This window comes from Capra hircus, chromosome 5 (assembly GCF_001704415.2).
Source record: "Capra hircus breed San Clemente chromosome 5, ASM170441v1, whole genome shotgun sequence".
Taxonomy (NCBI): domain Eukaryota; kingdom Metazoa; phylum Chordata; class Mammalia; order Artiodactyla; family Bovidae; genus Capra; species Capra hircus.
In genome coordinates, this window is record NC_030812.1 from 54,973,688 (window position 1) to 54,998,151 (window position 24,464).

The 24,464-nt window shown below is 53.9% G+C and overlaps 1 protein-coding gene across 2 annotated transcripts; it reads left to right on the forward strand.

Annotated features, from left to right (window-relative positions):
- Positions 1,367–24,424, forward strand: CTDSP2 (CTD small phosphatase 2). 2 transcript variants are annotated; one of them, XR_001918067.1, is made up of 9 exons: positions 1,367–1,956; positions 15,070–15,218; positions 16,780–16,818; positions 17,254–17,355; positions 17,926–17,982; positions 20,110–20,202; positions 20,325–20,510; positions 20,696–20,965; positions 21,349–24,424. XR_001918067.1 is itself a non-coding variant. In XM_005680257.3 (8 exons), the coding sequence occupies exons 1-8, from the start codon at positions 1,893–1,895 to the stop codon at positions 20,819–20,821; spliced, it is 816 nt and encodes a 271-aa protein (XP_005680314.1). In that variant the 5' UTR covers positions 1,367–1,892; the 3' UTR covers positions 20,822–24,424. The 2 variants fall into 2 exon arrangements, 1 of the variants encoding a protein (XP_005680314.1); XM_005680257.3 differs by having other exon boundaries at positions 20,696–24,424.

Consider the following 24,464-nt stretch of genomic DNA (forward strand, 5'->3'; position numbering starts at 1 on the left):
ACTTTGGAAAAACTGCATTTCCTTTAAAAGTGTTATATAAAAAGGTTTTATGTATGTATGTGTAGGAACAGAAGAACAGGTGCACGTGAGCACTGTTAAGGCACACAGGCGCTTATGCATCACAAGCTCATCTGTCTGCATGGGGAGCAAGTTTAAGATGTGACCTGCTTGACCGGCAACCCCCAGTGAGGCCTGGTACATATTGGGCAATGGGAACTACAGCAGAAAGGCCATCAGCTGCCCCAGCCTCCCAGGGGCCAGAGAAATCCTGATCTTCCAGAGAGTTTCTTCCTTGGCAGCCTAAGTTTCATTCATCATAAACTATGGGGGTTGGAGGTAGCTCAGAAGTCACCCAGTGCAATCTCACTGGACATCACTCTCCCCAGCCTTGACTTGAACAGCTCCATTCCTCCCAAGGCGCCCATGTCACCTGTGGATAGCTGTAGCTCACTGGAAAAGACCTGATATTGAACTGAAATTTGCCTTTCTGGAGTTTCCACTTCTTGGGAACAAATGTATATCCCTCACCCACTATCTTGAGTCCAGGAGTCACAGCAGCAGGAGAGTGCCTGGGCCCTAAAACCACGGAGGGAGGGCAGTAAGGGTCCACAGAGCTGATACTTTAAGCTTAGGGACTTCTATCCATCTAAGCTGAGACTGGTACTGTGGGGGAGGGGGAGCGAAGCGCCCAGGGGTGGATTGAGAGGAGGGGGAGAAGGGAAGAAGCCTTAAATGGGAGTAAGTGAAAGGCTTTGAGCAAAGCTGGCTCCTTAGGTCTCATTTGTTGTGTGAGAGTCAGACCATCCCGAGGTCAGTTCCAGCTCTGATATTCTTAAAGTCCTCGGCCTACTCACACACCACGCACACCACACGTATCCCTTTCTGGTTTCGATGGTTGTACTCTTACGTGAAACGAAGGGGCCACAATTCGAGCGCCAAGCAGGAAGTAAAACAACTGCCCGAAGCCTCTCTCTCATCCTGGTCCGACCTGACTTATGCTTGGAGGCTTGCTTGGCTACCCGAAGGGCGCAACCATTCCACCGTAAGCGGGTAGAGATACCCAGACAAGAACACCCCGGCACAGAGGAGGGAAACGTGAGCTTTGGAGTGTCCTTTTAAGTAGTTGAGAAGGGGGTGTGGCCGAGGAGACTGGGAGGCCGCAGCCCGACGAGGGGGGAGTGGCCCGGGGCGTGGCCTTAACGACTGGAATGTTGTTGGGTCCCCGCACCGCATAGTAAGGAGGAGCCCCGCCCCTTTTCTCGGAGAGGGCCAATCGGAATGCCGGAGCGGTTTCAAGTCTCCCCCGCCAGCCAGCCCGCCCGCCACCCCACCCCCCTCGGGGATTCGCTTTTTCCGTAACAAAACTGCAAAGCTCCGGATGTTCCGCAGCCCCGGCGGCTCACAGGTGGAGGGGCCCGGGGCCTAGGACTGTGCCCCGAAGCGGGAAGCGCCTGCAGGCTGTAGAGAGGCCGGGTCCGGAGCCTGGAGGCGCGCGGGGGTGGGCACTGCAGCCGCGGGTTGTTTATCTGGAGTACGGAGGGGAGGGGGGAGCCTGGAAACCGCCCCGTGTCCCATTTCCTCCTCTTGTTTTCGCTCCGGATTCTCCATGTTGGACCCAAACTGAGGAGCCCGGAGCTGCTGCCGGGGGATCGGGGCTGGGGGCACCCGGGAGAGCCGTTACCCGGCTCGCCCGCTCTCCATACAGGCCGCCTCCCTTCCCGGCCCAGGGAGGGAACAAGAGCCGGGATGTGAACAGCAGTGGGAGTCGGAGTCTCGGGAACCCGAGCCTGAGCCGGAGCGGGCCCCCGCCCAGGCCCCCCAGCCCAGCCCAGCCCAGCCTGTGCGCCCGCGCGTCCTCCCGCCCAGCCAGCCCGGGCCCGCGGGATTGTTAGATGGAACACGGCTCCATCATCACCCAGGCGCGGAGGGAAGACGCCCTGGTGCTCACCAAGCAAGGTAGGGGCAACAACTTCCCAAAACTTTGCGTCGCCCCCAGGCGGGGAGGGGGCTAGCACAGCTCCGAACCCGAGTCTCGGCCCCTGACCTCCCGGGGCTCAGAGTGGGCGATTCCGACCGGATCCCCTACTCCATCCGCCCCTGCGTCCTGGTGCGCACTCACACCCGGCAGAGGGCTGCGCCGGGGCCCGGGCTCCCTGCGCCCTAGGGGGAGGGGCGTCATCCGCGCAGCTGTCACCCCTTCCTGCACCCCCTCTCCGGGCAGAGAGACTAAGGGGTGAGCGCTCGAAGCGCGAGTCTACTCGCGTCTATCCTCTCCAGAGTTAGGGGGTGGGGTCGTCACTTTTCCCGCACCGGAGCGCGCGGCTGCCCCAGGACTACAAGGACTGGGGAGGGGAGGAAAAAGAGAGGGTCCCGGCCGACCTCGGGCTAGAATGGAGCCGGGACTGGAGTCCAGCACTTCCCAGCCCCACCCCCCAGCCCCTCACCCCCGCCAAAGCTCGGGGTTGCTCAGGCAGCGGGCGGTGACGGCGTCCGGCGGGACTTGGGACCAAGTTCACCGCCCGGAGGCGGGGGCGGCCGCGGTGGGGGAGGGGCTGAGCCCTGGCTGACCGGACCTGGTCCGCCCGCGGCCCTTTGCTGGGCCAGGGACCTCGGCTCGCGGGGCTCTCCCCGGGCGGCCTCCTGCCGCTTTCGCTGAGCAAACTAGCGCGACCCCAAGGCCCGACCGGAGCCCCTCCCTGCCCCGGTGCGCTTCCCCCGGGCCGCAGCCACACACACAGAGCCGCGTTTGTTTAGCTCGAGAACGGTGTCCCTGGTTACATAATTCGCCGGATGGCATCAGACCCGGCGTGTTTCTGAATCGCGCTGCGAAAAAGTGCGAGTTCTCGGTGGGCAGCGGCCCCCGTCTTCCTGCGGGTCGCGGGGAGATATGAGGGGGGCGTCTCGGGCCCTCTCTGGGTGTCGGTTTGGGGGCTGGAGCGTGATTGGGCCGAGGCCCTTCCTAGGGACGGGGAAGGTGGGGGTCCGAGGGTGGGATCTTTGAGTTTGGTCCTGGAGAAGGCCCCGAAACTCTTTCCCCCTCCCCCACGTTCCTCATCAGGCCTTGAGGAATGTGTCTGGAAGAGCGGACAGAATTTCCGCGGGGAATAAAGACTAGTCTTTTTTTTTTTTTTTTTTCTGGAGAACGTCCCAGACTCGGGCCACCTGGCCTGGGGAGGCTGGGGAGCTCACGCTCTTGGGACCAAATTCGGAGCGTCCCTGCTCATCCCTCGATCCCCCAGAACAGGGCAAAAAAGGCCCAGTGCCTTGTGAGGGGCCAGCCCTGGGGCCTCGGTGTAGCCCCACAGCTCCCTGTTAGGCAACATTAGTCAGCAGATCACTTATTTCGGGGGTTCCTGGTCCCAAGGAGTACCCCCAACTTGCCTAGAGGCTAAAAAGCTGGGCCGGTGGTTTCACCATTCCCTAATTCCCTTAGTGGAATGCTGGGGGGCGGGAAGTAGTGCGTGCTTCCTGCATCTGCTGGCCCTATTTAAATAAGCCTTGCCTACTCAGATCCCAAAGCCCCTGACTCCCTGCTCTCCTGGCCACATCACTAACCAGGCTGCAGCTTCACCCCTCCCCTGGCTGCTCAGCTGTGCTGAGGCTGAAGAGGGGAGGCTTTCTGTTTTTATAACTTCACTCCTGACTCTTCCTGCTCTCTTCCCAACCTCATCTGAGAAAAAGATTCCCAAGTGCTAGCCAAAAATGAAGAAATGTGTGGATGGAGGATTCCAGAGGGGGCAGTGTTGATGAGAAGGGGAAGAATTGCCCTGAACCCACTCTGGTCCTCCCCTCCTGTAGGGGCTCAGGAGGGTGCCCTCCCAGGGAGAGGACCACACCAGGAGTGGGAGAAGGCTGGACTGCTGAAGAGACAGCTTACCAGTAAAAGCTGGAAGTTTTATCCACCAGGGCAAGTGGTGGGGAAGAGAATAGATAGCAGCAGAGAGCAAGCAGCTGTCTTCTTGACAGTCTTTAGTTGCTGATGTTGGTTGAATTTTTAGAGTTACGATTTTCATTTTTGTGTGTGTGGTTTATCCTTCAAACTTATCCCTGGAGGAATCTGAATCCTCAAGCCGGCAGCTTGGGGGTCTCTCTCCCCTGTAATTTGACTGCATTCCAGAGAAGACATGATTTCTTCCTGAACTGCTTGGGCAAAAGGCAACCAGCAAGCCAACTTTCTGATTCCTTCATCCTTTACAAACAAATCCTGCATCTTAAAAAAAAAAAAAAAAGTGGGGTGCAGATGTTTTCTCTCTCTTTAAGAGTTTGGCCCTCTCTCCTCTCCAGTGTCCTATCTCTACGCTTCTGCCTCCCTTTGGAAAAATGGGGAAGGAGTACAGACCCAGTTTATTAATCAGTAAATTTCCAGAAAAATACTAACGGCTCCTAGCTTGGGTGGTTTTTTAGTGAAGTTGTTTGCTGGATGGTTTTTTTCCTCTTTTTCTTTAGCATTCTGCTCTCAGAGCTTTAAGGCTGGCTGGGTGTTGATGATTCAAAAGTAATTACAGTAGGGGAAGTAGAACAAAGTTGCTGAAAGCATTGATGATGAAAGGACCCAAATTGGACCATCTCCCCAGACAGATGGGTGAGATGGCTCGCTGGTACAGCAAGGATAGGGCTGTGTGGCATATCAAAAGTGAAAAAGGAAAGTTAGTATCCCTAGTCCAGCAAGGCTAGGGCTGTGTGGAGTATCAAAAGTGAAAAAGGAAAGTTAGTATCACTTTGGTTAGAAAAGCACCATTTATGGCAGCCATTGAGGATGTCTCCCCTTTGCTGCGAGACTGTGCCTTGGGCTTCGAGGTTAGATGGGGAGAAGCCAAGGACATAGGTTAGCTTATAACCTCCTGGGGTGAAATGCAAGGGTGGGGCAACCTCTTCCAGAGCTTGAGTGACCGACAACCCTTCTGTGGGAGCTGGGACTGCTTCTGTTTTGTTTTGTGGGACCTAACGCCCCTTCTTTTCAGGCAGTTGATGGTGATGCTTTGAATTGTCTTCTCACATGTCTTAGCAGCAGGTTCTGGTAACTGACCATCCCTAAGAGTTAGGATTGAGGCAGGTTTTTCTGACTCTTGCTTCCTCCCTACAAGGGAGAAATTCTGCCTTATTCGCTCATGTAAAAGCTCAGACACCTTTCACTGTAGTTGTAGCTAGGCCCTTAACTTGAAAAGTTTGGCTTTCTTCCTCAGCTGGCTGGGTGAGCGTCCAGGGTGTGTGTTTACAGCTGGCTCCTCCCGCCCCACGGGTTCCTCTCCCATCCTGGCCCAGCTTCAGCCTTGGCTTCTTTGTGGCCACCGAGCCTCGCTCCTGTGTCTCCTTTGGAGTTGTTGCCCCACCTTGGAGTGGGGTGGGGGCCTGGGTGGTGACTGACACTTGTGTTTGTTCCCTGCCAAAGCAGCCCAAGGGAGCCCTGCTAACTCAGCAACAATGATTGTAAATGCCCGCCATCCTGGGCTGGGAGTTTGTAGTTCTGCTGCTGAGTCTGACTTGGACAGTTTGCGGTGGAGCTGGACTCAGGGATTGCTGTGAAAACCCCTCCAGAGATGGCAGAGGTGGTCTTGTCCCTGACTCCTGTCTCCTCCCTCTCAACTATAGGGGTCTTCAGCTGAATAGAAGAGAGGTCCCTTTTCATCCTCTCAGTGGAACCTTCCAAATCCCCTATGATCACAGACTTTGTTAAAATGATAAATAGAAGTAAGTTGATGCACCCAACCTTTCTGTGAAGAGTTAATACATGTGTTCATTACTTAGCAAGAGAAAGACAGTATGTGTTTATATGTAAGTATATGTCCCTTCCCCTTCTCAACTTTTCTTCCTCCTAGCTTTTGGGTAAGTTGAGCTATTGTCTTATATTCTCATCTTGTCTCTTGGAATGGAGAGGGGATTGGGGAGGGGAGGGTGGAAGGCAGGGACAGCAGTTAAAGTGTTCGGGAGAATTGCTGGGGAGCAGAATTGGTTGCTTCTGGCCTGGGTGCAGATCCCTGCTTTCCCTGTTTACAGTGAGACTTGACAAATCACTTCCCTGTTCTTAGCGACTTAGTGACTTTTCTGTAAGATGGAAGTATTGGTCTCTACACATATGTAATCCCTGGTACTTAGAAGATGATTGAAAAATGTTAACATCCTTCTCTTTTAGACAGCTAGACTGCCACTCCAGTGTTCCTCCATTCCCTGAAGGACACAATACAAGCACCAAAATAATCATATGGGTTTTATTGTTAAAGACAGGTGGCTGAGGGTCAGAGGGAACACTAATGTGGGAGCTTAAGCCTTCTGGGAGGATCATAGCCTTGCTGCACAGACCCCCTCTCTGCCCCTGTGACACTGGATGGGATTTTATGCAAGTAGATTGTGCCTTAGGCCTTTTGCTCTTTCTGGAGCCCAGGCATCTGGGGTGGGAGGAGGCCAGGCAGCCGCACACCTCCTATGTAGAGTCCCTGAAGTCTAAATCTTCTGAACAGTTGCTCAGTCCCTCAGAAGTGGGTACAGTGAAGACTTGAGACAACTGTATGCTACGTTCTTACTGTCTGCATTAGCTAAGAGTTAAAGAACCCGGTGAGATTCATACACACACACACATATATATATGTATATATATGTTTTTTTTTTTTAGGAAATTCTGGTAACAAGGAGAGAAAAAGAAACTGGGGTTTTGAAGAGAAATAGATGTTCCAGAGCTGTGTCTTTGTTTCTGTGTTTTTGGAGTGAACCTTGAGAAAGCACAGACAGCCTTAAAGTGCGTCTCACCCTGGCTCAGGCTGGCCAGCTCAGGAAGCACGGCGTTAACTCACTTGTCCTGGGGACATGGGATTGGGTGTGGCCCTGTCTGAACTCCCTCCCTCTTCTGTAGAGGAGGAACAGTTCCCAACTGAGATGCAGATGAGTTTATTATCATGCACGTTTTAGGAATGAACTAGTAGAAATCAAAGTGGAGAATGTGATTTAGCACTGGAAGCCTCTCTGTACCAGAGGCCAAGCAGAACAGAGTACCTTTGTCTGGCCAGGTGCCCAGCCCTTCAGGTCTTAGTGTGTCTGAACCAGGTCTGTTATGGCAGAATGGGTACTCCAGCAAGCACATGGCCTCCTGGGCAGGAGTTACAGGCATGTTCTGTTTTATTCCTCAGCTATTCTAGGGGTTAGCCTTAAACCTGATCTCTCAGCAGACCTGCTGACAGCTCCTTTTCTTTCCCAGGTGATCCTTGTCGTCCTCTCCTACCCTACCCCCATCCCAAATCAGACTTTGCTCTTACTCCCTTTTTATTCAATACCTCTTTTCATCTCTTTTGCATTCTGTAGAATTTCTCTTTCCCACCCACATAGATCTCAGGGAACAAATGGGGCCCCAAACCCAATGAGAGCCAAGCAGATTCATGAGAAGGCTCAGAGCGTGTACCACAGATGTTCAGAAGTGTCTCCTGGGTCCGCCGAGGGGGCTCGGGCCTCCTTCTCAGGAACAGGGGCCTATATTAAGAGACGGCAGGCTTGGGTCTTTTGACTCTGTGATAGAATAGAACAAGTACCCCTAGAAAGGAAAATGAGGCTCTGGGGTGCAAGTCCCCTGAAGCCTGCAGAGACACTGAGGCAGTGGGATGTAGTAGGGAAAGGGGCCTTGGGTTCTCTAACTGAATCACCCTCCGGTCCTGGAAGGGTTAGTCAAGGACCACTGGCAGCCTTTAGACATTGGCTCTTAGCCAGTGACACACATCAGACTCTCCTGTGACACTTACTAAAAATACAACCTCCACCTGGGTCCTACAGAATCAGAGCATGAGCAGGTGGGACGGGCATACGTGTGTTCCAAGTGCTCCCTGTGAGTCTGACAGGTGTCCCTGGAGGAAAGCCAGGTGAGTGCAGCAGTAGCCCAACTGCCTGTTTAGCCTTGAGCATGAAGAGTCCCTGGAGGGGTCCAGTTTTGCTGTTAACCACCCTGTGGCTCCTAAAGGGGGGTCTGAAAGTTTTCTGAGTGTAAATGGGCAGAGTCATGGTCCTCCCTCACCAGTAATGATCACAGATGATAGAGAGCACTTACTGTGGGGCAGGAACTGCCCCAGCCTTTTATATCTAGTATCTTACTTAAGCCCCGCAGTGACCTTGTGAGGTAGGAATGATCCTGTCTGGACAGGTAAGGAAATCCTCTGCCGAGAAACCAAGCACCCTGTCCATGGGAACATAGCCAATTTGGGGCAGCTAGGACTGACTGAGTCAAGCCTAACTCTGACCCACACAGCCTCTTCTCGGCATTGTGCAGGCCACCTCTCAAGGTACCTGTTCAAGATTCAGGTGCCTGAAGCTACCTTGTAAGGGACCATGCAGCCTGGCCCTTTCCTGATTGGCCTTCAAGCAGACAACCCAGGGTGGTTGTGCCTTAGGCAGGCCCACAAGGCTGTTTGAGTGGCTGAGGTGGGGCAGGCGCCAGGTTTCCTGATGTCCAGCTTAGCGCCGTCAGTGGACATAACAAGACTGGTGGGTTGGTCCCTCGTGCAGCTGGGCTGTGGGGGGAGCGGGTGAGTGACCCTGTAGGTGGGACAGACTCCCTGGCAGACTCCTTCCAGTTGTTTGCAGGGGCCAGCCACGAGAGGAAGGAAGGAAGGAAATGGTTGGCCACCCTCAACTAGAGAGAGAGAGAGAGTGTGTGTGTGTGTGTGTATGCTTGGTTTTTGTGGAGTCTTGGAAAACGCCATTTCCCAAGATTGGCCCTGCCATGACCTCTATGTGACCTCTGGAATGGTAAGAAACCTCTGTGGTCTCTTTCAATGTGGCCGTTTGAGATTGAGACTGAGATAAGGGTATAAAAGTGCTTTGTGCTGAAGGCAAGCAGCTGAATTTAGGAGTGTTTTACTAGGCTCAGGACACACCCAGACCCACTTGTAATCCGCACAGCTCTGTGAACTGGGTAACGTTAGTCTTCCCCTTTTACAGAGGGAGAAACTGAGCCCTGAGGCCACACACCTTGTGTGCAGCAAAGCCAGAATTGAAGCCCAAGTCTGTGACACCTGTGTCACCACCCTGTTGTCCACTGGTCAGAGGAGAGATGGTCGAGTCCCTTGCTGTATCTTGGGCCTTCGATCTTTTTCCATCTCGCTCTCATGCATGTGTCACCTAGAACAGGCTCCATAGCTGGAGAGAGAGGAGACACTAAGTTCTTCAGGTCTTCACCAAACCAGAGATCAGGCAGAGCACTGAGACGGGTGGAAACAGCCGCTATGAGGATGTTAGTGTCCTGCTGGGAGGTTTCTTTTAGCCCCTAACCTCCCACAGGGGTTTGCTTAGTACCTCCTTAGGGGAAGAGGAAGGCTCAAGGTGGGAGGGGATGGCTTCCAGTACCCCCTCTGGCCTAGCAGATGCTGCACACAGTGGAAGAGGGGCAGGGGCCAGCCTGTGGGTTCTCCTGGGTGGCATCTCATGTCTGTCCCTGCTGCTGTGGTGGGCCATCCGGTCACTTCCTGACATCCACCCAGAGCACCCTGGTATGGGCTGTCTGGGCCTGCTGTTGATGCACCTATGAGGAGATGCTATGCTCCAGGGCCTGTTGTTTCTCCTGGGAACCCCAGCCTGTTTCTAAAATACGTTAGAGCTGCCCGGAAGGGTGTTTTGCCAATAACTCTTGTAAAGGCTGACTCTGAAATTGACCCAGTTATCTTGGTCTTGTTTCAGAAGTTGCCAGGAATCCCTTGCTTCCAGGACTGAGTCGTCCTTGAGGGAAGGGCCCTGAAGTTGTGGCCCCATGTTGTGATCAGTGACAAGACTGCCAAAGGGGGCCGGGGAAAAGCAGACGAGGTTGCTGGTGACCGGGTACCCTGCTACCACCCCACGGTGGCCTGAAGGACCCAGGACTGAAAGAAGTCCTCCTTCCTTAGAGGAGAGGGAGAGGCACGGAGCCCTTCTGCCCTGGCAAGAGCTAATGAAGGCGTCTGTGTAGGCAGGACAGCCCTGCTGCTGGCCGCAGGGATGGCGCTCCTACAGAACACGCTGGCGCAAGCCAAACAGCATGGCTACAACTTTCTGAAAGTCGGAACCGTCAGCTTCTCCGCTGCTCTTTGGAACGAGGGACCTGGCGCTGAGCGGGGAGGGACCCCGCCTGCCTTGCCGCCTGAAGAGAGCAGTGTCCGCGGTCGGCCCTCGTTTCCAGCCTTTCCTGTGTGGGGGATGTCGAGGCACCTCTCACCTGGCTCCCCTGCCGGCTCGCCTGATGGTCCAAGAGCCCTTCCGTCCACCTGGCGCTTCCAGGCCTCTCCTCGGCCAAGGCACGGATGCCCCGTGCTGGGGACCCGGGAGGACTCCGCTCCACGGGGAGCCCCAATCAGATGCGTCTTGGCCTCAGGTCCCAGGCAGCTGGCCAGGAAAGGCCGGAAATGCTCCACACATGCTCCTTCCTCCAAACGCTGAGGGGAGGGAGGCCCCTCTGAGAGGCCATTTTATAGTCATAGCCAGGCGGCATCCTTTGCTGTGGGGGGATGAGAGATGGTGGCGAGAGAAGTACTTTTGAGGGGTGAACCAAGAAAGCATCCTTCTGCATGAATGGGCTTGTTAAAACCCGACAGCCCAAAAGCTTGCCTTCTGCCGAATCCCAGGCGGGTATGTGAGGAGTTCCTTTGCTGGGACACGAAGCTGTGTTGTTGGCAACGGCGATATCTGAGCCTGACCTTCAGAAGGAGGTTAAAAATAGTGTTGTCCTGGCAAAGCTCTTCTCCATCTGTGTGTATGTGTGTGTGTGTGTGTGTGTGTGTGTATACACGCACGCATGTTTGTGCACTAGCTTCTTAAGAGGCAGAGGCAAATAGCATCCCCACCTGGTGCTTCTCTGGGGCAGACATGGTGGACACAAGGGGTGAGGCCATTCTTTGTCTCAAGTGGAATGGCTTCACCTGCTTTCCTGTTACTTGCTGATGCCAGCGAGGGAATTTGCAACTGGAAAACAACTTTTGTAGTGAACTGGGGAGAAGGTATGGGGTGATTTTGACTTTTTGAAGCCTGCTCAGGATCAGAGTTCCTCTGACACCTTTCTTGCTTTCTGTTCTAGAGCTTCAACCACGTGCTGGGGTGGGAGGGCCCATGGGGTTGCCAAGGTGCAGTCGTTTTCCCCTTAGATAACGTGTTAAAACCAGCATGGATTTAGGTTTATTCCACATGGTGCGCTACTGTGCTTTTTAAGTTTTATCTGTCCTCGCAGTCAGGAGTGGTCTTGTTATCGAAGTTAACAGATAAGGAAGCTAAGGCTCAAAGAAGCGGTGTGGCTGAGTTGGTAACTGGCAGGGCCTGGACCCCAGCCCTGGTGGTCCTGGGGCAGTGGGGTGGGGTGGCGGGGTGGGGCAATGCCTCCCCCGTCGCCCTTTCTCTTCACATCCTGCCTCAGTAGGAAGCCTTGCAGCAGTGAGTTGAAGGAGTGTCCTGGCCTCCCTTTTCTCAGCAACCTGCACACTTTATTCTTAAGCCAGAGGTCCCCCCATTAGGTCAGTGCTGGTCCTTTCTGACGTTCAGCCTCAGACCAGAGGTTCGGAACGGGGGGCGCAGGCACACATCAGTAATGGAGCTCTGTGGTACCCACTGGAGTCCTGCCCTCCCTCTCTGGCGACACTGTGTGCTGTGAGATCCACACCACCTCCCCCCGCGCCCCCCCCCCCCCCCCCGGCCTGTATACCCGCTGGTGCCAGGGCTCCTCTCCTGGGGAGCGGTTGCAGTCCCTGGCTGGTTGAAAGGAGTCCTGTGACAGGCTCTTTGACACAAGGCTCAGATCCCACCCTGGGTGTTTCCCCTCACCCTTAAACCCACTCAACACAGAGGATCTCTGACCAAAGGTCCTGGCTCCAGCTTCTCCCCGCCCCCATTGTCCTCTTGCTCTCCCAGAGCTGTCTGCCAGTCAGAGTATGTGCTAGGCTGGGGTGGGGGTGAAGGGAGCCTTGGAATGGAATCCCAAAGCCTTGTACTGTTTTACCCCGAACCCCTTTCAGGGACTGCCCACAAGGGCAGCAAAGAAGGGGGCCAAAACCCAAACTGATCCTTGACCAGTCCAGCCTAAAGAGGAAAAGAGCAAACACTCTAAAGGAGATCTTGAGAGTGCCCCACTGCTTCCCACTTGTTGCAGGAATAAACGCTCACGAAGCCCGAGCTGTTGGGGACCCGACAGAGTAGCTAAGAGCCCTGACTCTGGATTCAGGCGGATCTGGGTTCACACCCTTGCTCTGCTATCCTGCTCCCTGTGTAACCTCAAGCAGGTTGCTTAGCCTCTGTGCTTCAGTTAACCTTCTATAAAACGGGGGATTAAGCCTATAGATGGGTTTGTAGTGAGGATTAAATGAAATAATGATGTCAGGTATCTTATCGTGGGCCTGACACATCATTGGTGCTCAGTAAACATGACTGAGGCCCAGAAGGACCGAGTGGCTTGTCTCAGGTGCTCAGCTCCTCAGTCTACCCACCTCTCCTCATAAGGGAGCTTGTTTCTAACTCTTGTGGGCCAGTTGCACAGAAGGCTTCCACAGGTCCTGGCTCTGTCGAGCTGACCAAGGCCCTGGAGGCCCCAGAGTCACTCACTCAGCCAGAGTTGCTGAGCACCAGCTACTTAGAAGCTGGAGGCCATTGCAGGCCCCGTCGGGAGGCAGCCATGTTAGGGGGAGGCGGAAGAGGCCCTGCTGGATTCTCAGTGGCTTGTTTGTAAAGGTAAGGAGGATGGACAGCCTGAAGAAGGATTGAGGGAAGTGGGGCCCCAGAGGTGGAGGGGTGGTGAGGGGCGTCTGGGGCGCTGACCTTGCTGTCATGGGTCTGGGGTCCCCTCCCGAGGCTCCAAGGCTCTGTGCTCTGCTCCGAGTGCCTGCCCTTGGGGTCAAGGCATTCGTGGTCTCTGAGGCCCAGGGGCTGCCTGGTCACATTGTGTTTTTGAGGAAACCCTCATCCCCTGCAGAGTCCGAACCAAGCTGAGGCGCCCCCAGCCCCTCCTCACAAGCTCCTTCTGAGGCTGAAGCGCTCCTGCCTGCTGGGCCTCCCACAGTGGGAACCAGTGAGGCCTCTCCGTGGCCCCAGCCAGCTGCCCCTTTCACCCCCGCTGCCTCCCAGGATTACTCAGCCTTCACAGCATCTGTCACTAAGATCCTGAGTGCGTTCTTGACGGCCTCTCTTCAGGAAGGGCTTGGGCTGTGTGGCCTTTTAAGAAAGGCTTGGTGCCCAGGTTAAGCCTCTGATTGTGGTTCTGTGTGAAGAAACCATAAGCCAGAGGAAAAGCGATGGTTCAGCTTTGGTCTTAGAGCTTTGTGTCAGCGTCTGTTTGAGTCTCTGGGCTTGGTATTGAACGTGGGCCGTATAGACAGGTGGAGAAACTGTCCTTTCCCTCTGATTTCTGCATAGATTATTCAGAGTAGGAAAAAGTCCAAGGAACGTCTTACCTTGTGGCCTTTAAGTACTGGTCTCTGCTCACAGGTTTGTCTTCTGGACGCAGGAGCCTTGGGCAAGGTCTCCAATGCAGCTTCTTCCTTCAGACCAGGATCCCCAGTCTCTGGAAATCCTGCTTTTTCCGCCAGGGCCAGGAGCTCAAGAGTGATATCCAGGTTTTTAGGCTCATCTCTGGGAAGCCTGAACATGTTCTGAAAGGTTATAAGTGGTCATACCAGTGTCAGGGGATCTGCCTGATCCAGGGAGGGGAGAGGGCTAGACTGGACTGACTGGTGCCCGACCTCAGCCTCTCTGTTGAGCCAGAGCTGAGTCAGTTGTTCCGGGGCGGTGCTGACTGCCACTTGACTGATGGTCAGCAGCCATTTCCTCATCCTTGGTCCCAGGGACAGAGTTTGGTTTTCCCTCCTCTCCAGGGGCTCAGGCAGCCCAGGAACTGGGTGTTAAATGTCTCTCCATCACTTCTATAGGAGCAGCCTCTAAGCAGGTGCAGCACACCCTCTGAGGACTGAGCTGAGGGAGCTTGGCCTTGCTGGGATGGCAGTTTGGGTACCACCTTGCCTCCCCTTTCCCTTCTTAAACCCAACAGCACGTGGAACGTTGTCCTCAGTGCTACATTCTGTTTGTCCCCTACCCTCGCCAGAGATGGAGGTATTTCCGGTGCTTATTTTCCTGCACTGGAGTTTGCCTTAAGCCTTAAAGTGGAGTGGGGTGGCTTTCATTCCACGGCCATCTCCTGCCCTGGACCCAGGAGAGCAGGCCTGTGGCCAAGGACCATTCTGGAGCAGTGGTGCAGTGCCACCTCCTGGCCACAGTACACATCCTGGCTTCCTACTCTGGCTCCACAGTTGCTGGAACAGTTCATCTAAAAAGGAACTTGAGAAAGGTTTTCCAAAGTCTGATTCTGGTTGATCCTATAATACCTATAGCTTTTTGTATCAGCTTGACCTTTCTGAGGCTGCTTTACCAAGCCTCTGATTAAGATGGCTTTGTATTTCCAAAGCCCAAATTGTCAAGGCAGGACTTAGCAGTTACAGCCTAGAAGCAGGGACATCAACCCAGAACCCAGCGCTGGATGCATGTATCCCAAGAGAGTGACCTTGTGGTCTTGGAGGAGAGGGAGTGGTAAGGAAAGTGGCTGGAATGTGGGAAGGACACAGGTGTGTGAACAAAGCATGTAGGTTCTTCTTGAGACTGAAGCCGTTCTGCTTTCTAGTCTGGGCTTAGTGCTGCCAACTGATTGGGCATTGAAAGAAGCTGATCCAGGACAGGACAGGAGCTCTGCTAACTTGAAGGGGTCTAGCTCACTCCCTTCTATAGAATTGGTAGTCTTCTGGAAACTGGTGGTAGGGAGGATTTTTGGTTTTGTGAATTCATCTTGAGGGTTCCCTTAGTGTGCTGTTGCCAAAGTGGATTCTGTACCTGGCCCATCTTTCAGTGCCCCTCCCCACACTGTGCAATTAAAAGCAAGTTTTATGCAGCTCATTTCCCAAACCAGGGACTGGGGATTCCTGTTTCTACTTTACAGAGATGTTGGAATAAACATGTACATTTCACTGTTGACTGTAGTTGGTTGTTCACCTGGCCCGTGCCGTGTGCCCCAGTGGAGCTTACAGACTAGAGGGAATCCAGCGTGGGAAGTGGGCATCCGTGGATGTCCTATTGCTAACGCCTCTGTCATTCCCTCCTTTCTAGGCCTGGTGTCCAAGTCCTCTCCTAAGAAGCCACGTGGCCGTAACATCTTCAAGGCCCTTTTCTGCTGTTTTCGTGCCCAGCATGTTGGCCAGTCAACCTCCTCCACTGAGCTCTCCCCCTACAAGGAGGAACCCAACACCATTGCTAAGGTAGCTGGATCCAGGGTGGTGTGATGCCAGCAAGGATGAGACTGCCATGGGCGAGTAAGGGTCACTGTAACCATAGCAAGAGGGCAAGCCAGCCTTGCCTGCATCAGAAGATCTCTGGCCCAGAGGAGGCCCTTCCTCTGTCCTTCCCATCGTGGGCCATCTTCTTCCTGTTGATTCCCATCTGTGGTGTGGGCCACGTGGATGTCCTTGTGGTTTCTGAGGGCCCCTGTAATCCAGATCCTTCCAAGTTCCTGGAACTGTCCAACACACTTTGCATATATTGTCTCATATGACCCATAGCAGCCTTGCAAAGAGACTCAAGGATTTCAGCTCACAGACATGAAAACTGAAACCCAGAGGGTATATGTTAGCCCCTGAAGAGTTATCGGTTAGTAAATGATAGTATCAAGGTTTGAACTAAAATCTCTCTGGCTGTAAGTCCTGTGACTTGTTTTTATTTTTAACTAAGCAAAGATAACCTCCAAGTTATCTTTCAGGGAACTTTAAGGGAACCAAGGAACTGAAATTCTGTCACATTTCTTGGTAACTCCTTGCAGCACTCTGAGCTATACCTGTTAGAGACATTTGGAAATACATAGGGTGTCTTTGATTCCCATAATTACCAGAAGATACATCTGGCATCTCAGAGGTGGGGATAGAAATTCTTCTTTCCCCCTAGGCCATTGGTATTTCTTTCTGAACCACCAAGTTTTAGCTGTCCTTCCTCTCTTTCAAAGCCAGGCTATAGACATGAACTTCACTGTCCAAAACAGGGAAATGGTTAAATGAAGTACAAGGTGACAGCGTTAACGGAACTGTTCACGACAATGTGGAAGTGTTGAGTTGCAACATTAAGTCAAAAAACAGAAAGCAAGATTATGTGTCATGAGGGGGAAAGACGGCTAAAGCGAGCTAGAAGGAAAGGCAGTAAAATGCCGGCAGTGTTTCTCTAAGTGCTGGGACTTTCATTTTTCTTCAGGGTTTCCATTAAGATCACTTACTTGCTACAACCGTAACATTTTTATTATTAGCCAAAGGCAGGAAAAACACTTCTGATCTCTCTGCACTCTATCTCCCTTCACATTTTAGGACCGTAGTGTGGGTTCACATCGGCTTACTTGTGTTTTGTAGGGGCTCAGCGCGTGCACACACACCCCCGCCATCTGTGCCCCAATGGAGAACATAGGAAAAAGACAGGTTCTCAAAGAAAAGGCTGGTTTCTGGACTAAGCAAGAGGCTAAGCCTCTGTAGTAAGGGGTCCTGATTTGGATTCTGGCTCTGTGCAGTTGGCGTCAGCTGCGTCAGTTCCCTGTTCCTCTGAGAGGCAATGGTAGCCGAGCTCAGGGACACTGCCTTCTCCATCCTTCATCAGGCCTAGTGCGGAAGGGAGACTTCGGCCCCTTTCCTGCCCAGCTCTGAAGGAAAGTCACTTCTGTTATGTCAGGGGGGCTTCAGGGGGCTGGGATCTTGGGGAGAAGATTCCCCTGCAGGGCTGAGTGGGCTTCAGATGGCCAGGAAAGGCACTAGTGGCTGGCACTGACTGCCTCCTTTTCTCCCGTAGTCGGATCTGCTCCAGTGCCTCCAGTACCAGTTTTATCAGGTATGTGACTCTACAGGGCGTCTACTCAGAAGCCCCGAGACCCAGTGAGCCCTGCTAACCTCCTGTGGCGATGTCCTGAGTCCTTGTAGCGTGCTGGCGAGCTCCCCACCTGGGAAGCTGTTTGTCCCAGACATTTACTGAAGGCCCACTATGTGCAAGGCCTTGGATTGTGGAGGGGGTAGCTGGCCTCCAACCTGTGGAGCTGACCACCAGCGCTGGCCTCCGTCTTTAGTATCTGGATCACTTCACGGTCCCCGGGGAGGCTGGAGCAGGGAGTCGGTCTCTACTCTTTCTCCTCTTGGTCTTCTGGTGTCACCTCTCTCGGGCTGAAGTGGGGGGCATCTTCCATCTCCTCAACGGGCCTAGCTCTTCCCAGAGTTCTGTTGAGGGAAATTAATCTTGGTGGCAGATATAGCACCTTGGCTCTGGTTTTAGATTCCAGGGACCTGCTTGCTCCCAGAGGTGACAGAGGAAGATCAGGGAAGAATCTGCGTGGTCATTGACTTGGATGAAACCCTTGTGCATAGCTCCTTTAAGGTAACGTGACCTGTGGAGCCCTTCCTCACCCGTCTCGGGCTGTCCTGGGAACCTGACTCAGGTGCCGTGAATTGGCCTAAAGGTGATGCTGGAAGAGTGAATAGAGATAGGAGGGCCGGCCTCTGGAATTTGGCCACACTGGCATCGCAGATACCTGGAGACCACTCCAGAGAATGTTGAGCAGGGGCTCCTGCTCTCTCTCGTCACTGCCAACAGGCTGCATCTGCCCCTTGTGGCATAGGAGCCACCAGGGCTCTGTACAGGACAGGCCCAAAAGAAGGCTACGGGCCATGAGTCAGCCTTGGGCCCTGTCCCTGTCTGTTTTATCAGGCCCAGAGACTCTCAGTTCAGGTAGAATTTGCAGGTGGTAGTAGGTAGAGAAAACCAGAAGGGATATTGCAGCCTGTTCTGGGGTGAGAGCCACTTAGTGGGGTGGCAGGAGCTTCTTAGAGCCTCTGAGATCTGACCCTCCCTCCTCCTCCCAGGGGACAGGCCTTAGCCAGGACTGGGGTGTGGCTGGGCTTCTTGTCTCTTCTCATGAGCTGACTCATTAACTCCTCTGCCTTTCAGCCAATCAACAACGCTGACTTCATAGTGCCTGTAGAGATCGAAGGGACCACTCACCAGGTAAGTACTGCCAGGCCCAGGGCTCTGGGGTCCTCCGTATCTCAGGGCTGTGTTCCATCAGTTGATCCTTTCCTGTAACTTCAGTCTCTCCATCTTTATTGGTACCTTGCACACTCAGGGCTTTCTCATCTTAAAAAGTTCAGCCCCCCAGTCGCCTCAAGGTGCCATTTTTATTCTCTTTGCAGCCAAACTTTTTAAAAACAAGTATTATTTAATAACAGTAATAGCTATCATTTACTTACCTGCCCTGCCCCTACTGAATGTGACCAGCACTGTTAATGCTTTATTACATTTTCTCTGATCTGAAGAGTTGGTGTGTCTGCCTGTTACAGGCAAGGAAGCCAGTACTGGCTGTTTCCTTTCCTCCCCTGCCCACCCATTCCATCTAGCTGGTGAATTTTCTTCCTTCCCAGCTCAGGCATCTCCTCCTCTGTATCTCTCTATGCAGCTCCCTCCCCTTGGGTCCCTTCACAGGATTCTGTCACAATAAATCTATCTAAAAACACTTGATTCTAAGTAAGAGCAGATTCTGGCTCTGTATAACCGGCTCAGTCCAGGGTTAAGGATCGGTGGTATTGATAATCAAACAGAAGAGTTACTTGTAGAGAAATGGGGCTTGAGGCTCCCATGGATGGTCATCGCTCTCCTATATCCATTAAAAGTTCTCTTCGTCCCAAGGCCCTCCTCCCAGCTGAGGTGCTCCGCCAGGCCTAGCGCCAGATTCTGCGTGGCAGCCCTTTACAGTCTGCCTGGGGGCTTCCCTGGTGGCTCAGATGGGAAAGAATCAGCCCACAGTGCTGGAGACCCGGGTTCAACCCATGGGTTGGGAAGATCCTCTGGAGAAGGGAACAGCAACCCACCCCAGTATTCTTGGCTGGAGAATCCCCATGGATAGAAGAGCCTGGTGGGCTGCAAGTCCATGGGGGTGCAAAGAGTCGGACACAACTGAGCAATACACTTGAGTATATAGAGGTATATAAAACTCGGAGAGAAGACAAAGGCATATCCTCAGAGAGACAAATAAACACAGTGAACTCCTGGCTAACAAGGAGAGACGTGAATAATGGAAAAGGGATGAGATCTAAATGATTGGGGGGTGGGGGTGGTAGTGGGGTGTCTGTGTGCAGAAGTTGGGTTTTCAGCAGAATGGTGAGAGGATGCCAAGCTTGATGAGTAACCAGGAAGAAGAGAGGACCTGTTAAAGGGTAAAGAAACGGCAGGTGAGAGGAGGCCCAGTTGTGGCTACCTGGAGCCCAGGGTTCCTGCTGCAGAGCTGGGAGGGGTCTGGTGAGTGATGGCCAGTCCAGGACACCTCCAGGAGGAAGAGTCACAGAGGCACATGCTCTTGAGCAGGGAGAGACGTGGGTAAAAAGAACTTTGAAGGGATGGTTCTAGGAGCACCTACGTAGGCTGGATGAGAGGAGCACGCATGGATGGGGGCAGGCACACAGCAGACCCACGAGGGACACGCACCCAGGGAAGCTTTCTGGCCATGATGTGCAAGATGATGACAGGTGACACGAGGGGTGGGGTGGCTGGCAGGAGCAAGCACAAAATGGGTGGGAGTCACTAGGGCAAGATGCCTCGGGGTGTTGGATCTGTGGTCACAGGAGGGGAACAGGCCACTTTTCCCCTGGTGCCTTTCAGAGAAGCTCTGCAAGGGAGGGCTTGAGGTTTTAGGAAAGATCTGCAACCTTGCCTGATGGGGACCTGGACTGACTGTCCTGCCAGAACCAAGGATAGAAACTCCTGCCGAGGCTGTGGCTGGATTCAAGTAATCCAGGATAGGCTGTTTCCATCCGTGAGGCCTATTCTTGATTACTTGTTTCTGGAGGCAGCTGATGGTTCGCCGCTGGAAAGAGATGGCTCCTGGGACCTGAGGTGTTTTTGTTTGTTTTTGAGCTGGGTCAAGGTTGGGACCACCGAGCCAGCAGGAGCTTGGTGAGGAGGTGACGCTGGTGCCCCGGTCGGTGGGGCAGAAGGCTGCTGGCCAGATGGCCCAGAGGCGGGGCTGTGGGAATGTGGACTGAGCCAGTCTCCGACTTGCGCAAGTGGTGATGGGGCCTGACGCGGCGCAGCTTCCCCCGCACAGGGTCACCTCCAGCAGTCTGCTCTGCTTCTCCTCAGGTATACGTGCTCAAGAGGCCATACGTGGACGAGTTCCTGAGACGGATGGGGGAGCTCTTTGAATGTGTTCTCTTCACTGCCAGCCTGGCCAAGGTATTGGGGGCAGGAGGGGGGCAAAGGCCCGGGAGCAGGGGTGGCAGCTCCTTGCGGGTCTGCAGGAGGCCACGGGGAAACCAGGACCGCATCCACACAAAAAGCCTCCTCTCTCCTCCCAGTATGCTGACCCCGTGACGGATCTGCTGGACCGGTGTGGGGTGTTCCGGGCTCGCCTGTTTCGTGAGTCCTGTGTGTTCCACCAGGGCTGCTACGTCAAGGACCTCAGCCGCCTGGGAAGGGACCTGAGGAAAACCCTCATTCTGGACAACTCGCCTGCTTCCTACATCTTCCACCCAGAGAATGCAGTGAGTGGTTCAGACACACCCACACAGCAGGGCTTGGCAGAGTCCCTGTCCTGAGAAGTAGCGGGGAGGAGAGGGAGGGTGGTGAGCTGTGGGGTTTACTGGAGGAGCACACCAGCCCAGGTGAATGGGCCAAGCTCCAGGGGGATCCGGGGCAGGGAGACTTAGGCCTCCCTCTCTCTCCCCAGGTGCCTGTGCAGTCTTGGTTTGACGACATGGCGGACACTGAGTTGCTTAACCTGATCCCAATCTTTGAGGAGCTGAGCGGAGCTGAGGATGTCTACACCAGCCTGGGGCAGCTGCGGGCCCCTTAGCCTTCCCTGCTGCCAAGCCACGGCCATCCCAGTAGGGGGCTTTCCTACACTGTGCCTTTATGATCAGCTTGACAGAGTGGAAGCTGGAGCATCTCACCAAATGAGGCCTGGAAATAGACGTGATTGGAAAGAGCGTTAGGACAGGTTAGATGCCGAGTGGGCAAATATCAGACCAGTGATACCAGAACTCCCTACTCCCTGAGTTGGGTTCCTGAGATGTGAGTGAGAGAGAGAGAGAGAATGTGTGTGTGTGTGGGTGTGTCTTGCCTTGAACTGTGGCCCCAGGATATAAGTGTTTCAGGTTGGGGGAGAAACTGAAGGATCAAGAGTCTCATCGAGTTAGTCTCTCTCCTCTCCCTTCACCCTGAGAGCCACCGAGCTCCAGGCATGAAGACTGTTGAAGGCTCCATTGCCAAAGCTATGGCCTTTCCTCAGTGTTGTAAGGTTTATGCCAAGGAGAGAGTAGGGTCAGGGGCTGCCTTCGGGTGCCCCAGGCATGCGTCTTTCTGAAGCCTTTCTCTTGCCAGCTGCTGCAGACAGAGAAACGACATTTCTGGGAAGATGAAAGCTTGTTTCCAGAACTGGTAGCCCCAGTGGCCATCAAGTCCTGTGGCCCGACAGCTGCCCTTGCCTCCAGCTGAGTGCCTGACTCGGGTCCTGTCTGCATCTCCCCAAGGCCTGGGCACCAGGCCTGCCTTCCTCGCCGCCTAGCCATAGTCTTGAACCTGTGGGGAAGGAGGTCTTCTCCCTGCCCTGGAAGAGGACAGATAACGGATTTCCGTTCTTTTGACTCTGTTTTAAAATTCCCTTTCTAAATACAGTGTTGAGCTGTTTTGTTTCTGACAGAGCTGCAGTCCTGGGCCTGAGGTGAATGTGGGAGGCCTCGGGGGTGTGGGGACGGGTCCCCAAAGCATGAATGTGTGTGTCCCCTTGGCTTGTAGGGCAGCTGAGCTTGGGGCTGTCTCGGTCTGCCCTTCAGGGAATCTCTGCTGGTGCTGCCACAAGGACTTTGCTCCCAAGTCCGGGAAGGGCGCTCAGCGTCCCACCCTCCTGTTTCCTGGGCAGGGCTTTCTCCTCTCGTGTCTTCCCCAGGGCCTGGCCTGTGCCGAGTGTTTCATCCCTCCTGGCTGGCTGGCTGGCTGGCTGGCTGGCTGGCTGGCGCTTTTTCTTTCCAGAGCCTCAGGCACGCTTGCATTTCCTGGGCGAAGGGGCTGGGTGTTCTCTGCGTTTAGTTTGCCAACGTAACACACGTGCGCCCTGCCAACAGTAACAGGTGTGAGTGAGCTCTGCACTCACCTGTGCTTTGCGAGTCTCTTTGCTTTCAAAGTTTCTTAATAGTGAAATGCTTTTTTAAAAAAGAAAGCCACAAAAAGGAAGTTTCCCCAGGATGGAAAACAAAAGAGGAAGAGCTGCTGTAATTGGGAGCACAGGGGGCCCCCCAAGGGGAGCCCCACCTCAGCATCACTGCCTTAACCTTGGCCTCCCCTCCCTCCTTCAGGTGGGAGCTCCTGTCACCCCACCCCCACCCCCATTTTCCCTGGAGGCAGGTGTCACCAAGCATTTGTAAGTTGCTTCAGGTGTGAGAACACTGCCCACTCAGGACAGCCCCCATTGTCCCTTCCGGTTCCCGCACACTAGGCCAGTCTGAGGAGCTCACCAGGACCAGGCAGCAGAGCAGCAGCTTGGGCTTCTGGCTGCCCAGTTTCTTCCTCTGGCTTCGTGAGGCCTTGCCTTTTGCTTTGGTGTCGCATGAGTGGAGTAGGGCCCCCAAGGCATGTGTGGTCTTTTCCCCAGCAGCATTTCCTGGTGGCTGTGGGATCCTGCTTCATGCAGGTAGGGAAAGAGGGCTCCAGGGCTGGCCAGGAACGACATCTGAAGACAAGAAGGAGCTTCTGATTCCAAGCCCCTGGCCTAGGCCTCTCTCCTGGTATCACAGGGGGGCCTCTCCTAAGCCCCACTCAAAGGGTCAGACCTCTGGCCAGATCTGCCATGGGGTCCAGCCAAGCTTTTCTGACTAAACAAGCAATAAGAGGCTCTAGGCTGACCCAGTTTCGACCCTTTCTGCCCTCCTTTGGGTCACCTGGTCTCCAGGAAGTGTCAGTGCCACCCACTTTCCTGTCAGGCTTGTCTAAGTGTTCCAAGGGATCATGACCAGGGCCCAGGATGACCTGGTGGGATGCTTCTGCATGAAGAAGCCTAGCTCTGCAGGCCTGTCTCACCAGACCCCTGCCCCGCCCCTGTGGTTCCTTACCAGAAATGCCACACCCCCTCCCCTCCTTCCCTAGAGAGGTAGCTCAGCCAAATATAAGTCTAAGCAGGGTCTATCCGTTTGGACCAGAGCCAGCCTGAAGTCGTTAGGTGATTTCTGGTCTCCAGTTTCAGTGTGTTAGGGACAAGAGATGATTGCAAAACTTGCTCCTTAGAGGAATCAGGCCAGACTCAACTTGGGAGGAGGGCAAGATTGCAAGGAGGAGCCAGTTCACCCCAGGATCTGTTTCAGGGTTTCCTACCAGCCCTTACTGTTTGAGGCTGGCCTTTGGGAAGCAATAGGCCACCAGGCCTGGCCAACCCCAGTTCAAGCCATGCCAGGAATCTGCCCACCTGCCAAGTTCAGTTCTTTTAAGGTGCCTCTTCAGGGACACAGCGTGTCTCTCTGATTGGGCTTCTAAATCAAAAGCCTGATGTTCGTGTCCCTCTCATAGGGGGAGCTTTGGACACAGGACCAGTGTGGAAGGGTCAGGTAAGGGTCTTCACTCTGCACATTGTAGAGGGGACCCTTTGCGGGCCCGTGGTCCCTCACTAAAGAGGTTGAGGTAACTTGCCTTCAGTTAACCTGGGACCTTCTGTTTAATTCCCTCCCACCTCACAAAGAGTTGGACCATTTTATAAATGTATAAATTCACCTCTGTTCGCAGTGGCCCCTGAAGCTTCCCTGTGCTAACAGCATGGGAAGTCTTAAGGCAGTCATTCCCTGGGAAGTGGGTCCCGTTCTGTTTTGCAGCCCTACCCTGTTGCTGAGGAGGCCTCATTCAGTAAGGCAACTCCCCATCCCCCTCCAAGGTTGTCTTGCACCCCATGTCCCAGCCAGGTCAAGTGTCTACAGAAGGTAAACCTGTTTTCCCCTTCAGGTCTTCATTTGGTTATTTGTTACTGTTGTCCCTCAGTTGCCTTTTTTGTAAAATGAGGTTTTAGTTTTGTCTTAAAAAAAACACCAGTAAATACTTGCATTCAAACCGGGGAGGGGAGGCAGAGGTCTGGCCCCCTGCCGCATTCTCTTTAATGCTGTGGGGCATGCCCCTGGAGCAGACTCTAGTCTTTGGGGCCCTGAGCTTCTTTGCTTGTAGTCATCTCAGATTTGACCTGTCTGTTATGCCGCCCAACCCCCTTCAAGACCGCCATCGGGAGGGTCAGGGAGGTCTGCCTCCCACTGTGACTGGGCTCTGGGGTTCTGACCACCTTGCTTACAAGTCCATAATTTGATAAATTTGTTGTATTCAAAAACTTGAAATGTAGGATGCCATTAAATGTCTGTTTATATTTTTGAAATATTTGTATTACTTACAATTAATGAATAAAAGTGGGTTTAAAAAACCCATCCATGAATGGTGCTGTCTCCTGCCCCTGCTGTTGTTCATTGGGAACT

Bases quoted from the DNA above. Each gene is read 5' to 3' on its own strand.
- CTDSP2 (XM_005680257.3), top strand. From the start codon at position 1,893: ATGGAACACGGCTCCATCATCACCCAGGCGCGGAGGGAAGACGCCCTG. The intron at 17,356-17,925 runs GTAACGTGACCT...TCTGCCTTTCAG, and splicing joins TTGTGCATAGCTCCTTTAAG to CCAATCAACAACGCTGACTT. The intron at 17,983-20,109 runs GTAAGTACTGCC...GCTTCTCCTCAG, and splicing joins TCGAAGGGACCACTCACCAG to GTATACGTGCTCAAGAGGCC.